This window comes from Lonchura striata, chromosome 7 (genome assembly GCF_046129695.1).
Source record: "Lonchura striata isolate bLonStr1 chromosome 7, bLonStr1.mat, whole genome shotgun sequence".
NCBI lineage: Eukaryota > Metazoa > Chordata > Aves > Passeriformes > Estrildidae > Lonchura > Lonchura striata.
Window position 1 is genome coordinate 27,662,082 of NC_134609.1, and position 26,322 is coordinate 27,688,403.

Genomic DNA, 26,322 nt, shown 5'->3' on the forward strand with positions numbered 1-26,322 from the left:
CAAGCGCGGGGCTTCATTGCGAGCCAGCGATGAGCCCCGGACCGCCGGCCCACGGCCGGAGCTGCCATCCAGCGTGCGGCGGCGGTGCCCTGGGGAGCCATCCCCGCGCACCGATGGGTTCCCTCCAGGGAAGGATGCGGAGCGCCGCGCCAAGAGGAGCGGAGAAATCGCTCTCATCGCGCCCCTTCCCCGCCTTAGGCGGGCACAGCGTCCCCGTGCCGGCGAGCCCCGGGCGGCGGGACGGACCCGGCCGGGCTCGGCTGCGGCTCCGCTCGGCAGCGCCGCGGGGCGGGCGGGGAGGCGGGGAGGGGAAATCCCCAGGATCCCCGGCCCCCTCCGCCGAGCGGGGACACCGCGTTATCCACCGGGACCCTCCCCCGAGCGGGGACACCGCGTTATCCACCGGGACCCTCCCATGAGCGGGGACACCGCGTTAATTACCGGGACCCTCCCCCGAGTGGTGACACCGCGTTATCCACCGGGACCCTCCCCCGAGCGGGGACACCGCGTTGTTCACCGGGACCCTCCCCCGAGCGGGGACACCACGTTAATTACTGGGACCCTCCCCCCGATCGGGGACACCGCGTTAATTACCGGGACCCTCCCCCGAGCGGGGACAGACACCGCGTTATTCACCGGGACCCTCCCCCGAGCGGGGACACCGCGTTGTTCACCGGGACCCTCCCCCGATCGGGGACAGACACGGCGTTATTCACCGGGACCCTCCCCCGGCGCTCGCTCCGCCGCGCCAGCGCCGCGCCCCGCAGAGCGGCGGCGGCCGAGGGATGGCGGGGCCGGGCGGGCTCCGCGCGGGGCTCCGGCGCTGCGGGACGGGCGGCCCGAGGCGGCCCCGCTGCCCCCGGGCGTGACAGGCGGCGTGCGGGGCTGCGGCAGCGCCGGACCCACCATGCGGGAGCTGGCGATCGAGATCGGCATACGGGTGCTGCTCTTCGGGGTCTTCGTGTGAGTAGCGGCGGGCGGCGGCGGGCAGCGGCACCGCGGCAACTTCGGCCCGTGCTGCTCTGCGAGCCGCTCGCACCGGCCGGGCGGTGCGGGAGGGAGGTGCGGGATGGAGGTGCGGGGCTCGCCCGGTGGGTGCGAACCCCTCTCGGGATGCCCGAGCAGCCGCCGGTGCCCCCTCAGGGATGCTCAGGGTGGAATATTTCGCCCAGGTGAGGCTTTGAGGGAACTCTCCCAGCCCCGGCGTTTTGCCGAAGAGCCGAGTGGAATTTTTCTTGGAGAAGCTGCTGTTTGGGAGAGAAGTGCGCAAGAAGCCACCAGCCAAAACAATGCAGCCTCAAAGGTGCTGGTGGGTCGGTGGCGGTCTGTGGGGTCAAGTCTCACCCGGCGGGGCTGTGAACGCGCCTCAACAGCTGGATCTGGCAGCAGCTGGAGCGCCGGGCCCGCGGAGCTGCAGCGCCGGCGCTGGAGCTGAGCAGGGACCGCGGGAGACGAAACGTGGGAGAAAGGGTTTCGGAAGCTTCTCCGCACTCTGTTGGGGCAGGGAGGAAAGTCACGAAAATCTGCTTGTTGAAAGATGTGCAGCTATCGCTGCAGGACCATTTATTCTCTTAGCTTTTTTTTTTTTTTTTTTTTTTTTAGGAGAAAGCAGTTATCCATCATTTTGCTTTGTGTATTGCAGCCCTTTCTTCCACTCAGTTTGTGTTCTGCCTGCATTTGAACAATGAAAAGTTACACAAGCTTTCATTTCTATTGCTAACTGTTTAAAGATGAGTGCTCTCAGTCTTTGTGATCTCTCAGGAGTACCACAGAACCGGGATCACATTTTGCTGTTTGCTCGCTTGTTTTCCTGAGGATGGATGCTGTTGGTCACAGATGCAGGCAGTACAGGACATCTGTTAAGCTGTGATATTGACTTAGACCCGATGAAACTGAATGCTTTGATGAGTCTTTTCTGAATCCCTCATGGTTAATTAATAACTTGTCCAATTTACTGGTGTTTGATTTTTTCCTCGGTGCTCATTTCTCCTGAATATTGATGCAAATCTTTTGATTTGCAACAAAACCCTGTGAGGTGCCTTTGATACCTGTCAGTTCAGTTGCATCTCACTTTGAAAGTAGACCTGTTCCTGTCAACAGAACTCCTTTCTGGAATACATGGAGTTACAGGGCGAGCAAAGACTTCAGAAGCTGATGCTACATCAGAACCTTTCTCTTCTTTATGATTGTGTGTGTAATTCATCACCTACACCACCCCATAGGAGATCTCTTCATGTAGCTTATTACTATGATATGTAAATCATGAACCATAATAATCAGTAATTTCTTGGTTGTGCTTTTCTTCTCTCTTTATTTCTCTCTAAAATATTCCATTATTTTCACCACTCTTTATGCCTTTGATCCAAAATCTTCTGAGGAAAGGTAGCTAACAGAAAAGCTCTTGGTAGAGTCACCATAATGGCAAATGCCTGTGGAAGAATTCTCATATTTTCACACAGCTCAGTTTTTGCCTCATTTGGATTCTGGGGAATAATTCTGGTATTTCAATAGGTCATTCAGAGCATTCATTGACATCTGAAAGTGATGGGCATGGTAGTGTTCCAAATTCAGGTCACTATTTAGTTTCATGAAGAGCTGCACTTTATTTGCTGGTAATGGTTGCAAGAATATCATCTCTAGGTAGGCCAAAAGGAGAGCTTTCCTATTCAGATAATATTAGCACAGAAGTGATCTTTTGCTATTGCAATAGTATTCAATAGTTCCCTCAGTTTTCTAAAGTGGCAATTATTCACATTTTGGAACTTTTATGTTGCAGAGGTTTAAACACTCTGTTTCCTGTGGTTTTATAGAGAGCCAGTGCAAAGTTTTTTATGGAGCATTGAGTTCAGTTCAGGAATCTCTTTTCAGAGATTCACTGGTGAATTTGGAAGCCCTGGGACTGGAATCCAGGCAGCAGCAGCTTGAGCTCTCCTGCAGAAGAGATTTCTAGGAGTGGAAGGGCTGCAAGTTTCACCTCCCTTGGAGAGGAAAAGCCATTAACAGAAATGATTTGAGGCTGGGTCTGAGCTCATCTCTGTGGTGAGTGCCAGGAAATGAGGAACTGGACAGAGGAGAAGGAGCCCTTTCTGAAAAGGTCTTGCTGGCTTTGTGTCATTAGCAATCCTTGCAGTGGCAGAAGCCTGACCTTGAAGGGAATGGTTCCACAGCTACTTGAGGGTTCTGAACCATCTGTGCCTCCCAGATGTCTTTGAGCTTCAACCTAACAGCTCGTGTCACTCCCAGCAATAGACTGGCATATTTTGTATCCCAGAATGCAAAAGAAAAAGGTGCACATTCCACTCTGGTGCTTTGCTTGGTAATAAATGTCATTTCATAAAAATGGAGGTGTGAAAACTTCTGTTGATGATTGCTGAAACTGAGTGTATTGCCAATTTGAATGTATTTTAGATCAAGAGCAACCATGTTTTCTATGTTTAAGACTGGCAATTTCTTTTTCTTCCAGTTGCCATAATTATCAACGTCAGTCATTCCATCAAAGGCAGAAACCTGTACTTGTTATATAAGATCTCTTCTATCCTGCAGATGGGCACCCTTAGAAGCAATGCACATTTTTGGTAGTTGAGTATTGATTTGGTTGAATTCAGAGCCATTTAGGGAGGATAATGATAACAACTGACTCAGTTCTAGGTGTTGTGTTCATGGCAATTGCTGAGAGCTCACTTAGCAATTAAAGACCAGATTAGGTATTGAAATTTAGCAACTCAAGCTTCTCTGCCTTTATAGAGATCTGTGCTAAAGGGCATTTTAGCCCTCAGGATTTAGTGGTATTGAAGGAGGGATTAGTTAGAAGAGATTTATTATAAGGACTTTTAAGGAATTTCCTATTATAAGGAAAATTGAGTTGCAGGAGTTAAAAATATAAGCTAACAAACCCTAACTCCAAACAACAAAGCGTCAAAACCCAAAAACAAGTGGTTGCAGGAAAAAAAATGTACCTAAATACGAACTTTACTGCAAAGTTAAATAGGTATCTTTGAGCACCTTCAGCAAAATAGCTCTCAAGCTGCAAGATCCAAACTACAAGGATGGTGATATTTCTGTTCTGCTCCACATTTTCTCCCAGTTTCTTAATTATCAAATAAATTTTTAGCTTTCAAAATATTTATCCTTGCACCTTTTGATTGGGCTGCCCTGATCTGACTGAATTAGGAATCTTGGAATCTTGTTAATGCACATTTTTGGTTTAATTCAGAGCCATTTAGGGAGGATAATGATAACAACTGACTCAGTTCTAGGTTTTTACTTATTAAGAAATATTTGTGAGTACAGAACTGAGTTTCATTTTTAAAGTGGGCTTTTCATGCAAGCTCTCAGAAATAGCAGTGGTCTGTTGTTTAATACACCAGCCATGAGGATTTACTGTTTACAGGAAAAATCCAATACTAATTTGAAGAATGATTGGATTAGGGTCGTGCAGCTCTGTTTTTCTTCATTTTTGTACTTATTTCTATGACTTGGAGCATCTTAAAATGCTGATTAATGCTGAAACATGTTAAAAATGACCAAACTTTCACCTCCATGTGTGCAGTGGCTTTTGTCACTTACAGGTTGCTTGAAGAAAGCAAATTGTTTTGCCTGACTTTGTTTTATTCAGATAAGCCAATTATAAAAGGATTTGTGAGTGAGTCTGATGGTTTTACACAGGAGTGTTGCCCTTAAAACAAAGCTTTTCATCTGTCCTAAAATGAATTCCCTGTGTGGTAGCTCAGAGTGAGCCTGGGGGGTGTCTTTATTTCTTAGTGTTCTGTTTTAGGTGTCTTCTATGAGGAAAACTTTTGCACCTGTTTCAGAAGTTTTAGAAGAGCACATTGTTTCCTCCTGGCGGGGAGAGAGGATTTGTTGTTGTTGTATATTTAACCCAAGGACTCGTCAACAGCACGTCACTGATGTTTAGAGAGCTAATTGATTAAAAAGGCAAAGTCTTTCAAGGATTGCTTCATCAAACCTCAAGCTCTTCAGTGCATGTGATGTGATTAAAATATAAATGTCATTCGGAGTAATTGGATATCTTCCCCACAGCAGAGTCTCATTAGCAGCCTCCCTTGGGAGTAAATGTTTATCTGCAGGCTAATATACAGATATATATTGCACACGTGTGAGTTTCCAGCACTGAGTAATGCTGACAGTCCTTTGTGTGTGTGCCATGTTCAGCTCCTGGTGTAAGTAAATAAAAGCTGTTTCTGTGCCTGTTGTTTTTCTTACAACTTTACAGTATTAATATTTTAATCAAGTTATGAATATGCATGAAATAATTTAGTGTGCAAAGCTCTTTCAAGTAGCTTTCTTTGTCAGGGGATGTTGTCTTCTGGATATCCTGCATGTGTTGCCTTTACAAACGATACTGTGTATTGTCTTGTTAACACATACAGAAAATCAATTACCCGAGGAAATCCTACAACGCTGCACTTCTGCACTGCTCCCAGAGTGTGTTTGCCTTTTATCTCTCCTATGGATGGGATTTTTGGAGGATTGAAAATTGAAAATTGTGACTGCAGGTGGCACAAGCAAGATGGCATTGAGAAGAAATCACCAGAATGAGACATTAAGATTTATTTTCTCATTCTGGCTCAAATGCTGTGAATTTGCACAAATCAGTTGGACCCAGAATTCAAAACAAATTTAATTCTTCTTAGGCCTTGGCTTCTTCTTCTTAAGCCTTGGTTCTCTAGTGATGGTTTCAAAGCAGGTATTTGGCCACTTCTTAGTGGTTTTGTGCCCTCTGTTCTCAGTTTGAATATCCCATAATTCTGACTTTGTTTGGAACCTGATATTTGACTTCTGATCCTCACAGTCTTGGATTTCATTTCTGTGTACCCTCATTTCTCATCAAGTCAACAAGGGCAATCCTTATTTTTCTCTCCATAATCTTTTAGTTAATTGATAAATTCTTCGTCATGAGGTAGCCAAACACATTGAACAGTCTTGGAGTTTTTCAGTGTTAGACTCACAAATAGTAGTGACAATAGGAAATGAAAACATCAATATGTTTTCTAACCTGCTTTAAAATAGCTGCATCGTTGTAAGCTGTAAATAAATAGTGAGGGAAAGATTTGTTTTGTGGTGCAGGTTAAAGTCTAATTCACTGAGTAGGGTTAATGAAGACGTAAGGGCAAGACCTGCTGTAGAAAAGAGTTTTTCTGGTGCTTGGGATCTGAGGACACCTATCAGAGGTTGCATATTGAGCTACAGACTTGTTCTAGCAGAGTTGGTCACACCTTTGAAGGGATGGGAGAGCTGGAGTGGAGCTCCTGTACCTCCCTGATATACACAAAGTAACCTGAATTTTAACTTGCACTGTGTTCAGTTTTAAATTAAGTTAATTTAACTTTCTAATTTTAATTTGCACTGTGTCCTGGACAGGTTACTGTGAAAACAAAGCACCCTAAATACCAGTGGTACCTGGTGTCACAGGAGGCACAGAGCAAAGTGAGCGTGTGCCTGTCCTGTGTGGGAATTCCCAGGGAGTCACAGGGAAATTTGCTGCTATTCTGGTTTTATGGCCAGGTTTTGGTGGCAGGGGTGGCTGTGATAATCTGATCTCAGTCTGCATTCCCCACCCCTTGTACCACTGCAGGGGAAGAAGGAGAAAAAATTCCACTTTAAGCCCGGGGAGAAGGGTGGCAAGCTGTTTTAAGTCTTAGGTTTTATTTTCTCATTTTCCTGCTGTGACTGGACTAGTTTCTTTCAGTCAAGCCTGTTTTTCCTGACAGTAACTGCTGAGTGAGCTCTGCCTGTTCTCACCTCCACCCAGGTGCCTTTCAGTGTATTTTCTCTCCCCCATCCAGCTGAGGAGGGGAGTGATGAAGCAGCATCCACTCAGTGCCATCCTGCTGTTCAGCTATTTGGAGTTTCCATTAACTGAATCTCCTGATTCCATTGTTTCTCTATTTTATTTATTGGAGTAGGGTAGGATTTTACTGGCTTTGATAACAGTTATTCAGGAGAAATTGTACCTACCTGTCTTTTTGTGCAGACTCTGGTCTGAGCAAAAGACAGATTCTTTTTACAGACTGTTGTATCAATACTTCTAGACTGTGGAACTGAATTATTTCAGTTGTCTTCCCTGAGTCTGGGGGAAAGAGGCAGTGAAAGGATGGGAAGAGGGAAGGGGATTTAATGGCAGTAATTCTAATTGTCCTGCTAATAGGATAGGATTTACAGTTGATCTCCATGGCTAAACTCACAGCTGAATACATGCTAAAAGAGGATGTTATTGTCAATGCCAAAGCATCTGCTCCAGGTTTTTTGAGGAGTAAATGGTGACTTTGTGTCTCTTGTTGAATCTTGTTGTTGAATCCCATGTACTCACAGTTTATTTGCTTCTAGCCTGATTGAGGATGTTTTATAGGGAGAATGCTACTGATAGGGTTCCTGGGGAAAATTTTTTCTTTAATACATTGATTCTTATACTTCGATCTGAGCACAGTCAAGATAGGGCACAACTGTGATTCTTATGGGAAAGAATTTAATAAAAATTATAGTCTTACTGCTGAGAATGTACTCATATCTAGCACAGTAAATCAAGATCTTTATGGTCTCCCAATCTGTCAGTGCCTTTGAAAAGCCAGTACTTGGAAATAGCTGGCAGAATTATTGATGCTAAAAATGAATTAAGGATAATATTTAGCGAGTCTTGTTACTTTTCTGTGTAGTGAGGACTGTGCTGGTACTGGACAGGGGATGCCTGAGTGCTGCATCTGTATTGGCAAGGATTAGAGACAAGGCCAGAAAGCTAAACACAACACTCATGTCCCTAATTAAAGCACTGGTTGTGATCCACTAATGAGCAGCAGAGACTTAGGCTTGGATGGTTGAGGAAAGCTTCACTTGTTTCTGGGTTCTGGATCCAGTTGCATTGTCTGCATGGAAGAGACAAAGTTGTCAGTTCTAACACTTGAACTAAGATTTTCATGACTATATGGATTTTAAAGTACCTTCTATTCACATTTTTCCCTTGCCTTTAAATGTTAAATTTGTCATCATTGGACCAAAAATCATTTCTATATAAAAATTCTGTGATACAACTCTGTAGAAAACTAGATTGGTATTTTTTTTCTTCTTTTTAAATCAGATTGCTACAGTCACTGTGTATTTTATTTGTTTCTCTGCATTACAAAACACTTCTAGCTTTACTATCCGAATGGCTAAAGATTTTCCTTGTTAAAATACCACTGAATTTTAATTAAAATGGCATAAGAATGCAATAAGTGGAAATTGTTTTACTGTAGAGTAGGCAACAGGGTAACAATTGGTGTTTTCATAGTAAGTAGCTGATTGAGTTAATTATTCAGGTGAATTCCAGAGAGTTGGAGGAGGGAGGAGTGAGGAAGATTGTAAGAGAGGTATAGAAAACATCTTTTTTTTTTTTTTTTTTTTTTTTTTTCTTTTTTTTTTCTGGAAAAGGTAGAAGTAATTCAGTTGTTTAATCTGAAGGTCTGAGGAGACATGGCAGTGATTTTTCCCAGGTAAGCAGCTCCATAAAGGTGTATGGAGACAGCAAGTTGCTCTTGACCTCCTCTGGGAATTAGAAAGGAAAGATTTTTAAATTTGTAGCAAAGGAAACTCAGGTTGAGTGTGAGGAAATATATTCTAATGTTAAGGACTTGGAGCACTGTGATGGACTGCCAAGGACAGGGAGAGTCTCCACCTGTGGAAGCTTTGAAATGCAAGTTACACTGAAGTATTTAGTGTATTTTACATCAAGTTTTGCCTTGCTGTGAGGAGACAGACTGGCTGCTCCTGTAAACTGGAGTGAACTGGGTGAACTGAGGTTTCCATTGCCTGAGAGTGCCCCAGTGTGTGGGTAAAAGTTTGAACTGAAATTCCTTGTAAGGGATTTTTTGACTCATCTTGGTGGGTGGGAAAGGAAACAGAGATGCCAATTTGAAATTACTTGGAGAATACTTCAGCAAACACTGAAGAGAAGCTTGTGCAGGGCAGTGCCTGCCAAAGTTTGTGTGCTAAATATTCTGCATTAATCAGATTGTGGGACAAATGAAATGCTAGATTAGGTGCAATGTTTTACTCTGCAATCTGACATTTTAGCCATTTTTGGATGAGAAGTTTTACTGCCTCTTTAGCATGTATGATGCTAGCTCAGAAATGTTTTACAAACTCTGGAGGGTTCGTGGCTCCCTGCCAAGTGAAGCCTTGAAAAGGGAGAACAGAGGGGAGTGCCACCTGATAGAGAAATCATCCTGTTTTCACTAACTGCCAGTTCTCACTGATGGAGAACAGATCTAAGAGAGGCCATTAATAATTAATAATTAATAATTGTGTTTGTCTGTGCCCAAGGTGCTTTCCAGGAGTGGAACCATTGCTATTGCACCTCAGTGAGTGCTACAAATCCAAAAAGTTACATTCCTAGTCTTCATTTCTAGATCTTCTTCTCCTAACGTTATTATTTTTTTTAATCATTGCTCATACTCTGGAACCTGTAGCTGGCACACAAGTGGTTTTGTACTGAGTGATTTTAACAGAGTTGGATTTTATTGGGAATATCATTAGGAGGAGGAGTGAGGGAGGGACAGGCATAACTGAGAGGGGAAGCTTTTGTCACAGAGAAACTCAGCATGGTTGTGAGTTTACCCCAACTTTTAATTTGGGTCCAAACATAATCAATAGTGTGTGACATGCAGATATAAAAAAAAAGAAACTTAACCAGGCTCAGGTCCATCAATTTGCTGTGTAGTTGTGCAGGGAACTGTGGAGAGTTTGACTGAAAACAGTTTGAGATGTAATCAAAGTAAGCATTAAAAACATCAAGAGGAAAATTTTGACTGTCTGCAGGGTGTTTGGGTTCATTATTCAGATATGTGCTTAGTTAATTTAAGCCTGTAATATGAATTTTGTTTTTCACTTTAGGATGGTGTACAACTGCCAGCTTTGACAATTCTCTGCAAAACTCACTATTTCATTTCTCTCTACTTTCTCCTCCCCAACACACATTAAAATGCTTTTGTGAAATATCTTATATCATAAGGTATATTTATAAAAACAGAGGATAGAGGCAGCAACTAATACCATAAATAATTTTATTTTAGCAAATAAATTAAGAACTAATGCAATGAAAGCCGGAGCCAACAGTTTTCACTTGGCTGATATTGGTTATTTCTCTAAAATTACCACTGTTGATTATTTCTGGTACATTTCTGGATGGCCTGAAGAGTTGCATCTTGACACAATAAGCAGCAGCTCTGACCTCCTTGCCTTGTTTTCCAAGGGCAGCACTGCTCCATGTGAGCAGGGATCACAAGGACTGGATGGTTCTTTCACCCCAGGAGCAGCTAAATGCCAAAACAACAAAAGCTGATTTTGTTTCAGAATGGTTTATTTTATACTCTGCTGACCAGAACGCAAAGCTGCAAAGATCACTTTCAATATTAGGTCAAGGAAAGTTGTGAAAATTAAAAACAAGTCAAAAAATATGACTTAGAGTCATTTTGCAGTAGATTTTTTCATGGTTCAGTATAATCACTCGTGTCTGCTGCTCTTCTGATCAAAGCTGCAATGCTGCATGACCAGCTGTTCCTTCTTTCTTCCTTTCACTTCCAAATATCCCACTTCTGTGAGGGAGATATGATGGTGAAAATGCTGTATTGAAGCTAATTAAGTACTTTAAGGCCTGGAAACCCATTTTATTCCCATGGAATGGGAGTTGTCTTGATTCACAATAATGATGTTTTCAGTGATATTTAGCTCTACTTGCTCTCAAAGCCTCAGCCCCTAACAAGGAGAATGAATGGACTGGAAGTTTTTAGAATCTTTCGGGTGCAAAAAAACAACTTCCTAGCTATGTTAAGTTCTTGTTCTTGTGCTGTTTATGCATGCTCAGATAATCTTTCCCTTTCCTCTCTGTCACAGGATGAAAATTTTTTACTTAGAGAGAGTTCAAATGCCAGGAGCTGAGAAAAGAGGGACAATATAATTTAAGTGCAAAGAAAACTAACAGGTTCTAAAACTCCTCTCCAGGCTGTTCATTCTTTTTCAGCATTGTGAAAAGATTGTTGATTTGCTCTTTCATATTATGTATTCTAAGTATATATTTCATTTATATGTGATTTCATAAGCTGCAGGACTCCTGTTGTGAGCCTGTATTGTCTTTTTAGTTTGGGATCTGAGCTTTAAAGTGAACCCAGGCACTACAGCTGTTGCTGGGTGCAGTGTTGGCTGCAAGGAGGAGAGGCCATTCATCTTTGGAAGAAGTTACACCCTGATATAAATCAGTAAAATCAGTGGATATGTGAGGCAAATCTGGGAAACCTATCAGTAAGGCTGAAGGAAGATACTGGAAGCTCTCCTTTTTTAGAACTTCAGGCAAATATGACAGCTGTGTTTTAAAACCACATCAAAATTTATTTTCCATATTTTCTTAATCAAAATGATTTCTTGTATATCTGAAGGGCTAATGGAGGCATATGTGCTAATTAAATGTCACACTGCAATTGCTAGCTAATTTAAACTATTCAGAAATATTTTCCATCAGTCATACTGACTCATCTGAAGGCAAAGCTACCTTCCAGAACCAGTCCTCTACTTGCCAGTGGCATTAAATAAAAACCCCAAAAACATTGCCTGTGCCCTTTGTCTTTATCAGTCCTAATAAAGCTCTGTATGGGGTTTTCAAATTGTTAATCAGAAATAGCAGGTGGAAGCCCTGCATGGCAGTGTCCTGGGAAATAAAAAGTTTTTAGCTGTTAAAAAGGGGTAATTTATTGATACTGGAGTTTCTGTGTCAGTGTGAGTGCACAGCACTTAACTGGTTTTAGTGCAGTTAGAAAATGATATTTACAGTAACACGTTTCCATAAAAGTCTATGGAGAGCCAATAAAACATCAGGTCTGTTCTGATGGGAGCACCTCTTGCATTCGCTACCTATTGCAATATAAATTAGGATATATATCTTTAAAATTAACTCTTTCCTTTTGGTTTCTCTAGAGAAGTTAAAGCTTTTGCTGGGTGTTTTCCAGCAGTGCATACTTGGCATGTGTAGTTAATAAAGTCCAATTAATAAACAAACTGCAGAATTAAGAGTTACTTTGGCACTTATACTGGAATGATTTGCCCAACATTACTCTGTAAAACCATACCAGGAAACATCAAATCTCTTGACACCCAGTGTTATGCCTTTACAGAAAATGTTTCTATCAAAGTAGAGTTTATATTACTGAAGTTATATTTTTAATTCATGCCAGCTTCTCCCTTGCTCATCATTCATAATTGAGTCTTGGCCATATATATTGTAACCCTTCTTGATGGCTGAGGAGCTGTGGATTTCCCAAATTACTTTAGCTATGAAATGGCTCAGATCTCTTTGCTTGTGCTAACCTCTGAGCTGACACAAAGCTATCTCACCGTGCTGATGCACACAGGCAGCAGCATTTCAGAGTCTGAATTGCTCCAGCTCCATGGAGAGCAGAATCACAGTGATAAACCCCAGGCATTGCTTATCTCCCCTCATCACATCCCCTCTCCTTCAGTTTTGTTAATTTTACATGCCAGCCACAGAACATTTCAAGCTTCTCATACTTTGTCTGTTTTTGCAGGAATTTGTAAAATAACCTCCAAGAATTTACGGTATTTTTTTCCCGTAATGTTACCTGTAGGCAGTAAACAAACCTAGGTTTTCTCATGGCTTGAGAATCAGTTATCCTCTCCAGGTACATCAAATAACATGACATGAATGCTTTCCCCACTATTAGTGTGTTTCAGAAAGGGAAAACTGAAGTCTTGAATTCAAATGTGAGCCAAGGTGATGTGAACAGTGTTCAATGCACTCAGCTGATGCAAACTCTGGGCTCTTTCTTTCTCAGCCTGCATCACTTGTGGGAAGCCCCTAAAGCAAATCCTGAGTTATAAATTGTGCACATCCTCTGTAATTAGGGCAACTATTACCAACTTCAGCACCACTGACACCGTTCACAGCCTTGCAGAACAGCTGATTGCACGATTTAACATGGCAGGCACACCAGACAAGCTTTTATTTCTAGCTGTGAGACCCAGCTTGGGGAATACTAGAGGAAATATCCATGTAAAAACATGCAAAATGGAGTTCCAACAGTCCCAGTTAACCTGTGTTTTTGGGAGAGGCAGCAGTGTTTGCTCACACAGAGTTCTGCATGGTGGTCAGGGCAAATTTATTCCCCAGAAGTCCCAGAGGTGATTTATAAGAGAAGCTGATGTACATCTGCTATCTTTTTGTTGATTGCCCCAATGGGGGCATGCAGACAGAGCCATTTGAGGATAAAATCTGCTTATCAACAGATGAAGCTTAGAAAAGAGGAGTGGCATTCATTGGGAGTCTGGGATGAAAGTCTGGGTGTCACAATCACAAGTTTCTGTTCATTCTCTCCCGGTGCTTTGCCATCCCATGTGTACTCTGTCCTCTCTGTTATTGTCACTTGGTATTTGGGACAAGAGTTGTCTGTGAGAGGAAAAGTAAAAGGCAAAAAAAAAAAAAAAAACCAATTTCCCCCTTCTCCTGCCAACCAACCAAGCCCTCTTTAGTTGGTACTCAGAACCAGGCAGAATTTAAACTTTGCCGAGTGGTTCATGCAGCTGAGGGCCAGGCAGTGGTGGAAACAGTAAGGTGAGGTGCCAAACAATATCCTGCTGCTGCTTCTGGGGGATGAAAGCCACTCTGGAAACTCAGGGCAAAACCTCAGTGAGGATATTTATGCTCTGTTTTATTCCTTCACTATCAGTGAGTGGTTTCATAAAAAGATAACCCCAAGTTATTAGTCCATAACATCACAAAACTGCTTTTAGTGAGCTGTTACCTGGCTCTGGCTGTGATGTGGTGCTGGCACGAAATGATCCTAAAGGGCTGCACGCTGTGAAATGGAAATGAAGTTAATGTACCTCGAAGACCTGGGAAAAGAGCAGCATTTTTACTCCATTTTAACTCCGTGTGGAGCTGTAAGCAGCAGGGCTGGCATGGCCAAAAGCAACCCCAGGGACTGGGCACCTGTTGCTCATTGATGTTTTTAATGGAGTTTGGGCTCCTCTTTCCCTTGGGCCGCTTTGAAAGTCGCAGTTAAAGGCTCTTGAAGTTAATGGAAATGCTTTTATGCCTTAAAGATGTGTCATCAGGCTGAAGTGTTGGAAATCTTGCTTGCTAAGCTGTTAAAAATGTTGGGTGGATATGTAAAAATGAAGAAAAAAGGCCAAAAAGCTAAGACTAAGTTTTTCTGTGCTAAAACAAAGGAAGCTTTTTTGCCCACCTGCTGCCAGGGGACACTTCCATGATTGAGGTTGTACTTTGGGCCATAACACAAAAAGATCAAATTCAGTTTTCTTTGTCCAAGGCCTCCATTCATTTCTCATCACATCTAGTCCTTTAAACAAGCTTGAGCTGACTTATGAATAGTGATAGACTGTACTTTTGGTTTGGACAAAGGAGCATAAATCCAAGTGTCAGGCAGGCTTAGAAGGCAGTATGTCCTCATGATTGTTTAATAGAGTACAAAGGGAATTGCCTTCAAGCTAGTGAAAGCTCATATCCACTCACCCACTGGTGATGCTTCAAAAGAGAAGAGAATTGTTCTCTTATGAGTCTTGGCATAAAAATTTAATTAGCAGTTGAGCTCTTCAGGAAGATTAAAAAAAAAGTTATTTCTTTTTTTACAGTCTCTTTTCTTTAACTGTTTACTTTCTATTTCTGTATTGTTCACAGAGACATCTGCTGCCTTCTGCAGATATTTTTTTCTCCTTCAGCTGTGATTCCGAAATTATTTTGCCCAGTTTCAGAAAATGTTTTTGTTTGTTTTCTGGTTTTTTTTTTTTTTTTTCATTATGTTACACTAAATTTGAACACAGTTTTAGGAAGATATTCAGAACCCAAGTCAAAGAAATAAATGAAAACCTAATCAGATTTAATATATAGTAGTTACAAAACTGCTGCTGTTGCATAAAATAACAATAATTACAGTCATTGATGGATTTGTTGAAATTACTCATTCTTTATGAGTACAGATGAGTATATATTAATCATAATATCAGTCCTCATCTGAAATCAGATACCATAAATCAGATACTATGATTTATTACATTTTCATCTCTTTAGCATGTGTTATTTTGCTCTTAAAGGCATTAAATCTTATAACAGTATGTATCTGCAGTGTCCTAGCACATTTTCTGTGAGAACTAAGTTTGATTTTTAAAAAATTCATCAGATCTAAACAAAAATAATTTTAGCTTTGTTACATCACGAGGGACAGAAAACAAAAGATCAAGAAGAGCCCCAAACCTTTAACTCTGTTGGCATTTGTTCATAATGTCAAATGTCTTAACATCAAATTAATTACATTTCTGATCCAATGTGACAAATTTCCAAAAGTGCACTGGTGCACAGATATGTCATGATCACCTTGAAGCACAGATGTTTGTGTTTTGCTCTCTGCAGTTACCAGAAATGCTTCAAATAATATACTTTAAGTCTGTCTCTTTGTTGAAATTTGGAACCAAACCTACTTACATTGTCTGGGAGCTGACCTTTATTTTTCTAGTTGAAAACTAGAAAATGAATTTTTCATATGGGTGATACTGAACTGTTTTTCTTTAGAAATGTTTCCTATTTTCATGTCTTGCACAAGCCATTGTCTTTTAAACTTAAAAAAGCTTTGCTGTCATTTTGAAAACACTGAAACCAATTGTTTTGATTCTTCTGAAGTTCACCTTCCTTACAGCAGGCTCAGACTCTGGGTTTGGAGAAGCTGAGTATGACAGTGAATATTCCCCATGCAGAACCAGACTCCTTTAGCTCCCAGAACAATCTTCTTGTCCATATAGGCCAGTATAGGAAACAGAAATACTGTTACAAGTGACAAAGCTGTGTTTGACCTTCTTTGGTCCTTAAATTTGGTTGTTTTCCTTTAGGAAAGGAGAGGAAGAAGAGGCTGGTTGGTGTGAAAAATACATATTATATGGCTCTATGCAGATAGTTACTATGTGTGCTGTATTGACATTTTAATAGTATGGTAAATGTAGTTTTGTAGTTAAAATGAAGCTTTAGTAGTTAAAACAGAAACTATGTATGTGAAGGGGTTTTTTAAGGAATGAGGTACTCACTTCGAGGAACACCAAAATCTTCCAGAGAAGAGGAATTTATAGTTTTCTTATCAGAAGAAGCTAATTTCTTCAGGCCTTGCTCAGACTCAAAGACACCATGGGGATTAAAGGAAACAGTTAACATACAACAGAGAGAGTTCTTGTTTTAAATAGAATGTATGCATAACCATGAATATATGAATATGCAACAGTGTATGGTTTTAAGGTTATTCCTTTGTTCACAAAACATGCTTTTCATGATAGTGTCCAAGAGCATCTGGACATCCATAATTCTTTGCTTTTTATTGTCTTGTAATTTCCCTAATGCTAAATTTTTTACTCTAATTACTATTTTTGTAACCATTTTATTATAATTAAACTTTTAAAATTTTAAAAACCAAGTGATTGGTATTTTTCACAGCTGGGCTCTTTTGGATGCCGTGTGGAGGGAGTCTGAGTGTGCTCAGGCAAAGTGGTCAGAGAAGGGTTTGGGGTGGGAGAAACCTTTGAAGATGCTCTGGTTGCAGCTCCCTGCCATGGGCAGTGGCAGTGGCTGGCTCCTCTCGAGGAAATTGCTGACCCAGCTGGGTTTGAGGCTTCTCATCCCTGGGGAGAGCTGCATGTGTGAGTATGGTTTAATGGTTTCATTTCACTTGCTCTGCAAATCTCTATGGGCTTTTTCTCTTTGCAAAGTCATTTATGTGCCTGCTCCTGATGTAAAACCTGGGTTTGGAGAGGTTTAAAGCTCTTGGCTTTGGAAAACTTCCAGTAAGTAAATCTTGGGGCTGCTGCAGCTCTGAGTTCTGGCTCTGGTTTATCTGCACCCACTCCTCAAGCTCTGGTTTATTACCAGACCCAAAATGAGCAGCACAGGGCAAAGGCCAAACCTCCCAGGTTGTCTGATATTAATTCAAAGCCAAGAAAAGTTAAAGAGCACTGAAGAACTCTGTGGAAAATGAGTGTAAGTGAAGTGAGACAATTTAGGTAGTCATGAACATCTTCTGAAGCTTCCAGTTGTAACCACACATCACAATTCTTGCTTTTTCTTTCAGTGCATGACAAAAGATAGCCACACAAGTTACTTTCTACAGAGCAATGAGACCTCAACATTTCATTTTGGTGCTCTTAATTGCAAAATAACGTAATTACAGAGCAATGAGGGTTTTGTGTGTGTTTGTTTGGGTGGATTTTATTGTTTTGGTTTTTTTTTGGTGGTTTATTTTTTGTTTTGTTTTGTTTTTTGGTGTTTGTTTTTTTTTTTTTTTTTTTGCCTTATAAGACACAATGAAATTAAAACTATTTTGGTAGAATGAGACATTTCTGGTAGACTTAGATTCTCTTGACAGCCCATCCTATTTTAGGGGTCAGTCTCTTTTGGAGATATTTTCTAAAGTTATCTCTTTTTTCTATCAGTGGAAGAAATTTTCTGGGCTGCTTCTTTCTTTTGCATTGTGATCCTGCAAATGCAACTGTCATGCCTCAAAATCTGAATCTTGACATTTGAAAGACATTTAACATTTTGCATTTGTTATAAAAGACTGGATTACGTGATTGTAAATTGATAATAAATTACTACATTATTTATTTAATCTCACAGTGTTATTTGCACACTTTCGCTCCCCTCCAAAATAAATTATTCTCCACAGTAGTGGAGAATATCAAGTTGTAGAATATCTTCAAAGATGTAGACTTTTAAACCTCATTTTCTGAAGAGTATATTTATAAAGTTTGTCTTATGAAAATGCAGTGAGGTAGGATAGCAGTGTAGCAATTTATTAATAAGGATAATTCATGCATGATGTGTCATAGTCAAACCTGGGGGGAATTCTAAATGAGCAGAACTCTTCTGGGGGTTTTTGGTCATCACTTTAAATAGTGAAAAATTTGTATCTTTATTTTTTTTTTTTCAGTTTTACGGAATTTTTGGATCCATTCCAGCGAGTGATCCAGCCAGAGGAGATCTGGCTCTACAAAAACCCCTTGGTGCAGTCAGACAACATCCCCACACGGCTCATGTTTGTAAGTACTAACGGCCCGTGGGTCACTTCATGCCTGCAAATTCACTAAATGCTCCTTTGATAAGCAGCAGGAAATATTTCACAAGTAGAGGAAGTTTCTTTAATCCTAAAGGCAATTCTTTTCCAAGCCAATGTTGTCCAAATCGTAGCAAATTGTGGGAAGTCTTTGACAAGCAGTGCTATCAGATGACTGAATTTATGAATGTTGATTTTTCAGTTTAGGATTGGGAGCTGTGTTTGCTGAGAGGGATGTGAGAGAAATGAGTAGGGAAGTTTTTTCAATTAGCTGGTTGGGTGACCTGACAAAACCTTGCCATGCTCTTATAAGGTTAAGTGCTGAAATTTTGAGATCCAATTTGTTTTAGGCATGTTGGGCACTGAGGTACTGGACTCTGAATAATCTTTTTCTTTCCCTAGAGGCAAAACCTTTGTTTTAGCTTCTGCCAACACTAAATATATCACAGAGCTGCCCTGCTGTCACTGCTCTTCTGGCTCTTCCCTGCTCAGCACATGCAGACTGGATGGCTGAATTTGGTTATCAAACTTCATAATTTTGATAACCTTCAATAGCAGTGATTAATGATCATAATAATCTCTATATGAAAGAGTGCAGCAAGACACACCAGCTCAGAAATGCTGAAATTATGGGTGTAGTTCAGGCTGTAAAAGCAGTAGCTCAGTCTTTCTAAAATCTGCCTCAGTCATCTTTTCCTGAGTCTTCAGTGAGGCTAGGGTTTTACTTTTCAAACTTGAATTCAGATTAAATGCAAATCATCTGTATAATTTCTATTCAGCTTTTTAAAATAAATGTATAATAAAATAAATAATAAATATGCTTAAATAAAATAATAAATATAATAAAATAAATAATAGAAAATAAATAATAAATTTATAATAAAATTTTAATTAAAGAACACTTTAAAGGCGCCTCCTGCATAAGAGGTGATCATATATCCCATCCTTCTAAGACAGAGGCTGAAGGCCTGATTTTTAAATTTGCCTTTATAAACAAGAAACATTTTTTTTATATTGCATTAAGAAGCAGTTCTATTTTGGACTTTTTAATCCTGAATGGATGAAAATATATGTTTTCCTGAAACAGAATATAGCTGTGTAAAAACCCCAAAAATCAAAAATCAAACAAACAAAGCAACTCCCAAGGCAAACAGTAAATTGTAGTGCTAGCAAAGACTGATTTTAATTGTGGGATTTTTTCCTCATGCTCAGCATTGTTTTGTTACATGGTTTCTCTGATCTGTTTGTAACTGAGGAGTTCAAGAGCCAAAGGTGAATCATTGCACAGGGTTTTGCTGCAGTGCTGAAATGATTTTTGAAACCAGTTGGGATAATCATTAGTCCATCCTCTTGTTGCCTAGGCTGTAGGCACTGGGAAGCACTGTTCTAGGATATAATGATAATATATTCCCATAATAATATTCCCATAATAATAATTTCCATATAATATATATATTTTAATATAACATATATAACATATATAACATATATAACATATATAACATATATAACATATATAACATATATAATATATAATATATAATATATAATATATAATATATAATATATAATATATAATATATAATATATAATATATAATATATAATATATAATATATAATATATAATATAATATTGCCCCAGACTTGGCAAACTTTGTGGTGGATGGAACTTTGAGGCAACTCTTTGAGGCAACTCTGTGTCAGTAACATTTGTATGACCTGTGTTTTCTTTCTGGCTCAGATTTTAAAAAGTCAACAGCTTCTTAAATTAAGAAACATGGGTAATTTGTATATTCTTTTCTTACTTTTTTAAATTTAATGAAGAAAAATCCGACTGTAGCATTGCTTGCAATCTTTCATTATGGAAAGAATTTGTTGCAACTACTGTACTGATACTGAAATTATGGCCATGGTTTATCAGAAAGCAATCTCTAAGACTTTATGAATTGCTGGATTATTTTATTTGCTATGAAAGACTTGAATTCAAGAGAAATGTTGTGAATGCACATCCAGATTAGGCAAAGCTGAACTTCTGCGTGGGTAGCAAAAACTGGAAGGAGCTGAGCCTGGTTCTGTCTCTCTATCAAAGGATGTTCCTTGTCTTGGAAAGTGCAGGTAACTGCCAGCTTTCCCTTGGATGAATGGAAATGTGTCCCTGTAACTTCAGCACATCTCTGCCTTGCCAGGATGAATAATAAATAACAAAGATTTTGTCCGTCTTTCACAAAAGCCTGGCAATGCTGGAATATTTCACTGCTGGGAAAGGAAACAGCTGAGATGCATCTGAGGGGAGTATTGCTCATTAAAATGTTGCCAAATCTCTTTTAGATATGAGCCATAGAGAAACTCTTTTTTGCAAAATAAAAAAACAAAAGCAGTCTGTCCCAAGCCAAAATTTCTTTGTGTGTACATTTTACTGCAGAATAAAAAACACCTTCCAGATAGTGCTTTTGTGTAAGGAGCAGCAATACATCACAAACATTAATAGTTCATCTCCCTAAAAAATTCACATGCTTGTAAAATATGAGGAAATCTGCAGTTTTACCAGATTTCTGAAGATGGATGGTGAAGTGGTTTGGAATAAGCAGCCACTTGAATGCTATTCTTGGTTGATAATTTCTGATGCTCCTGCTTGTTCAAAAGATTTCTGACTCCATTAAACCACCACTATAAACCTGTCAGCCTTGGCTATATTTCTGCATGTTCTTCAGTCCTGGAATGCAGATATTTTTCATCTTTTTTTTTTTTTTTTTTTTTCCTGGTGGCCATACTTATTTTGAAGAATGAAACTGGGAATTCTAGGATTTGCTTTAACATTTTTTTTTCATTCACACTGTCTCTGAAAGCAGAAATTAAATTGTTGATGAGGATAGAGAGAAGTGAGTATTTCTGGAGCAGTAACACGTGACATTGGCATCCAAACTTGAATTTCACACATCTTTAGACAGGGGGAGATTTTAAGTGGAAGTGACTCCTCATTTTGCACAAATTCTGGTGCCTGCCTTCCTAAATGTAGAAAAGGGGAACAGACTCCAGCCTGTGTTTTAATCTGCATGGTTCACTGAGTTAGTATTTTGCAGATACAGGCAAGGATAATCTGATACAAGATGCACCAAAATTACAAACAGTGAAAACTACAGCCAAAATTACAAACATTGCCCACTCTTGTGTTGTTTCCCACTCAGATTGTCTAAAATCATAAAGTGAGGACTGGGATTCATCTGTGGTATAAAAAGAAGATTGAGTCACATGTCTTTTGGCATAATATATCTGTGTGGTCTGGTTTTTCTGGCAGTGGGGCCATTTAAGAGTAAAGCCCAGTTCAGCTTCAGTAAAGAAAGCATAATCTTACTTAAGACCTGATATCCCTTGTGCCAGCTTAATTTTTGTCTTGTTTGAATAAAAAACCAAACCCAAACCTCAAACTCTGTAATTTTCACATTTTTTAAGAGAATAACGTGTGTGCACTGAGGAACCTGAAATTGAGACATTTCAGGTTCCTTGTAGGAGGATTCCTGTCCTCCAGCACTGACAATTCCAGGATAAGGTTCTGTTTAACCAGTGACTAAACCTGTAGATTCTCAGGTGTTTTTCTGACTTTGAACAAAATAAAGCAGCTTTCTCCATATCCTAACACTTGTTAACAAAAGAATCATAAAGACACAATCTTCCCAATGCATTCAAGCACTGAAAAGAAAACAAAAAGTAAGATAAAGAGCATTTCAAAATGCCAGGAGGGTGGTGCTGCAGTCTGTTGTGTTGAGTAGGGGTGGGCTGCCTTCCTCAGCAATGCACCCTGAGGAAAAAAAATGTCCAAAATCTGAATTTTGGAATTTTGTGGACTTTGTGGGCTGTTATTTTTTCACTGGAGAAGCTAACATTTTTAATGCATCTCTGGGCAATTACAAATCAATTATAGCCAAGGGCTCTATTGGAATATTAATGTGCTCATCACCCTGGAGCTGCAAAGACAAATCAACCCACTTTGCTTAAGGTCAGGAGTTTGATAAAGATCATGCAGTTTAAATGGAGCTGGCTGCAGCTAATTATTAATCAGTGGGACTGAGGAAGAATTGATGCTCTCACACGTGGTGTTTGTTATCTCTCACAGGCAATTTCGTTCCTCACGCCACTAGCAGTCATTTTTGTGGTGAAAATAATCCGTCGAACAGACAAGACCGAAATTAAAGAGGCTTTCTTAGGTAATGTATGGCATGCTTCAAGGTGGAAAAATGTCTGATGGCTCTCAGAGATTGATTCCAAGTGTTGTCCAAGCCTTGAAGAAAACCTGTCCCCCTTCCAGTCCATCATCCTTTTCAGGGTGTCTCACACAAAGCCTTTGGGTTTATTTGTGTTTGTAGATTCTGTGCCTTAATTCCACAATCTAGTCAGCAAGGACTGGAATTTGTTCAGCAAAGACAAGTCCATCTGAGGGACTGTTCAGATTTCTATTTTTTCTGTCACACCCAATCTATTACTTACCTCTTATTTATACTTGCAGCTATTCTAAATCAAGGCTTTGACTGGAAAGTCCTGTGCGACTCAGCTGTTTAGTGTAGGAAATTACTCCTCTCATTGTTTTCTCTGATCTTCTCCTGCAATTTACTGCAACCCATTGCAAAATCCATGCTCTTGGCTCAGGTTTTCTAATTAGAAGCTGTTGTTTCATCTTAAACTGCCAATGGAATTAGCTGTGTACTTTATCTTGGACTGTGAGCAGTGGTGGCTGTGCTATGGGTGAGGTGTAATTACAGTTGTAGGCAGGAAATTGGAGCAGAGGACAATAGAGAGGGTAAGTTTTAAGCTGTTTCAGCTAATTCTGTATGTGTCTGTCTCTTGAAATCTTACAGTGATATGTGCTCAGATCCTTTTTATTTATAGATATTGCCAGAGACCAATATTGATTCAAGCACTTTCACTGGCAAGGGATACCTTGAAGCGCTAAGAACTGCAAATGTTTTTGTTGGCCTTATGTTTAAAATATTCATAATTCTGAAATTCTGTTTTACTGGCCAATTTACATGTTATTTATTGCCCGTTACATGGTAAAATCAAAGAAATACTCAGCCTTGCCTTAACTAGATAAGATGTAAATGGCACTATGTAATTGGAAAAATAAATTTAGACAAGGCTTAATTCCCATAGATTATTCTTTCTCTAGTTGCTCTCAACAAGTGTGAAATTATCATAGGTTTGTTTTGACTGATACCTGTCATTTGTTGTAAGTTCTGAAATGTTTTAGAGTGATACTTTACTGACAAGTCCACTGGAAATAACTCCTTGTTCATCAAACACACAGAGTCAGTTCTGATCCTCCCTTCCTCTTGTGTAAGCAGGAAAGGAGCTTAGGCTCAGTTTCTCCATCACTTACTTTCACCTTTTTGTTCTAAAAAGACATTATTTAATGTTTTTTCCTGCTGTTTTGCCTTCTGTTGTTACTCCCTCAATAACATCTAGCAGAAAAGTTGCCAGCTATTCCTCTTGCTGCCCAGACTAAGGAAACACCAACCGTGGTGTTCTGTTCAGTTTGTGCCCTAAGTGTGGAACTTCTTGTGGCTTACTTGTGTTCAAGTGCACTGTACACTAATATAAAGTTCAGTATCTGGATGTGTGAAGGTTCATTAGGTGTGGTGTGCTTCTGATTTGCTGAGAGCTGGCACAGAATGTCCATAAAAAATATCCCCAAAATGTGGATTTCTTTAAGCATGATGCATGGAGGAGAGGAAAAAGTGAAAAAGAGATGAAAATTCTTTGCCCCTCAGTACAGAGAAGGGCATTCAATGCACCTGGAGTAAGGCAGAGTTAATTTAGGTGTCCTTCAGCCTTGCCCTGGGAGTGCCTAAATCTCTCACTGACTGGATTATATGACTTTAGATGAGCAATATGAATCTTTCTTAAAGGAAACAACAGCAGAGTAAATAGAATTTTATTTTTTTTTTACTATCCTACATTCACACTGTCACTTGATGCTTGGCTTGCCAGGTGCAACAGTGAAGGCTCAGCTCTGTCAGGTGTACAAGGAACAATCAAGAGATCACAAAATAAAAAGACTGAATTTTACAGCCTGCCTTCAAAAGCAGATATGTTTTTTAGGAAGGGGAGTGTAGTTCTGTGGCATTGCTGTTCATCTGCATTTGACTTTATGGAAAATTTCCCCATGCAATTTCCATAAGAAACTGATACAAAACAATGGAGGGGAAAAACAGAGCACAGAATTGAGTGGTCACTGTGAACACAGGTGTTGAAAGAAGAGAGTTTTTGGAACAGTATGGGTGTCCCTAGGATTGACTTGTTCTTTCATTTTTGCTGGCAGCTATTGTTATATTCTGAGAAAACCCTTATTTTTGCTTTGATGAAGGTCCCACTTTTTTTTTAAACTTTAAAAAATATAACACATAACACTATAAGACATTTTTATGATCTGTAATATCCTCAGGCAAAGGTTTTATTGAGACAGGAGGAGTGCTGCTGAAGTGCAGCATCTGGGGCAGCAGCCCAAGGAGAAAATAGCTCAGTGGCTGTCATAATCAAAGCTATGTTACTGTAAATGTTCTGCTGGAAATCAGACATTTGCCTAATAATTTTCTTTCTGTTTGGAAATAAAATTCATTGGCTCCTTGTTTGCAACAGGGAACTATGGTGTGGACTGCAAAATTAAATCAGTTTTAATATAAAATGTGTATGTGCAGGATCCAAGTGCCAGTGAAATCAAGGAAAAGATCTCCACAGGCTTGAAATGATGTTCTTTGGAAAGTCTGGAGAATTGGCATGCAAACACAAATAGAACAGATGTTAAGTCTTACCTAGTATGACAGTTCCTTCTTGTTCTCCAATTTTATTAGAAAAATTTGTTTATCGTGGGAATAAATGTAATGGGAAGATACTGAAATATTTAATCAAAATATCCAAATGCTTTTGCAAGAGAAATAAAGTCATCTAATTGTAGTTTTGGCCAAAAGGCAATTCTTTAGCCTGGAAGTGAAGTGTTTAATTGTATCACACACACACATATATATGTTTGTGTATATATATATATATATATATATATATATATATATATGCATACACACACGTAAATACACATGTAGATATATCTATACATCTTGTGTATTGGAATATAGGAATTCTGCTTGACAAAAAGAGCATGAGAGTTTAATCTGGTGAAGAATTACAAAACTCAAAAAATTGCAAAACCACAGTACTTCATTCTCTGATTTTTTTTCCCAATTATTGACTTACGCCTGTGCAAATGGCACGGTAGGAAAAGTGGCTTTGTGTAGGGAAATAAGAGCAAAGTAAGTCATGATTATTACAATGCTCTGAGGTCTGTCCTTAGTCTAGCTAACAAGAAAAACAGTAGGCTGAAAAAAAAGGTCATTCAGTTTTCAATCCAGTAATGATTTAAGTCTGTAAATCAAATGCTGTAACGCTGCAATTTATTGCTTGGTGCTTAGGTTATTGTTCTCTCTGTTCATTGTGTTTTGTAGCTGTTTCCTTGGCTCTAGCCCTGAATGGTGTCTGCACAAATACTATTAAATTAATAGTGGGAAGGTAAGTCCTGTCATGTTCTAAATGATGGGTTTAACTTGAGAGGAATGGAGACAGATTGACAGCTACAACAAATCCCAATAAATAGCGAGCTGCTGCTGCAGAGCACCTGGAATCAGAGGGGCCCTGTGGAGCTGTCCCTGGGCTGCTGCAGGTGTTGTACAGCTCCATGAGGTGACACCCAGCTGTGGCAGGGATCCTGCCCTGTGCTCTGCTTGTTTGGCTCGCTGGCAGACCCAGACAAGCCAGGGCTGTGGAAGGAGTGCTGGGAGCTGAAATCAGTGCATTACATTGGCAGCATGGCAGGGGAGAGTCACAGCAGGTGGGAGCTCAGGTGCCAGTGCCTCCTGTCTGATTAAATAGCCATCAGTTCTCTGTGCCACCCAGGGGCTGCATTTTGTGAGAAGCACGTTCTGTGCCCAGGTGCCATCAACATGCACAGCAAAACAAACCTGGCAGTGAAACAGTAAATGGATTTCTAGGCAGAACATTCCTTTGGGGAAGCATTGTTTTGAATGAAGGGCTCAGAAAATATGTTTTGTCGCTGTTGAGGCAGGACGGGAATAAGACTCTGCTCAGAAGGCTGTGCGAGTAAAACTCTGGTTTTATTCAGAATACACTGCTCTTTTATACAGAGCTCCGTGAGGACCAAATCCATTGGTCCTGAAGTGA

General features: G+C 40.1%; 1 protein-coding gene across 1 annotated transcript in view; it reads left to right on the top strand.

Moving 5' to 3' along the window:
* Positions 1 to 823: 823 nt before the first annotated feature.
* Positions 824 to 26,322, top strand: part of PLPP4 (phospholipid phosphatase 4) — a 47,421-nt gene continuing 21,922 nt past the window's right edge. The window contains exons 1-4 of the mRNA XM_021529283.2: positions 824 to 963; positions 17,979 to 18,087; positions 22,214 to 22,304; positions 25,590 to 25,653. Of these exons, the coding sequence (XP_021384958.1) occupies positions 908 to 963; positions 17,979 to 18,087; positions 22,214 to 22,304; positions 25,590 to 25,653 (320 nt within the window). The 5' untranslated portion in view covers positions 824 to 907. The remainder of the gene's footprint in view (positions 964 to 17,978; positions 18,088 to 22,213; positions 22,305 to 25,589; positions 25,654 to 26,322) is intronic.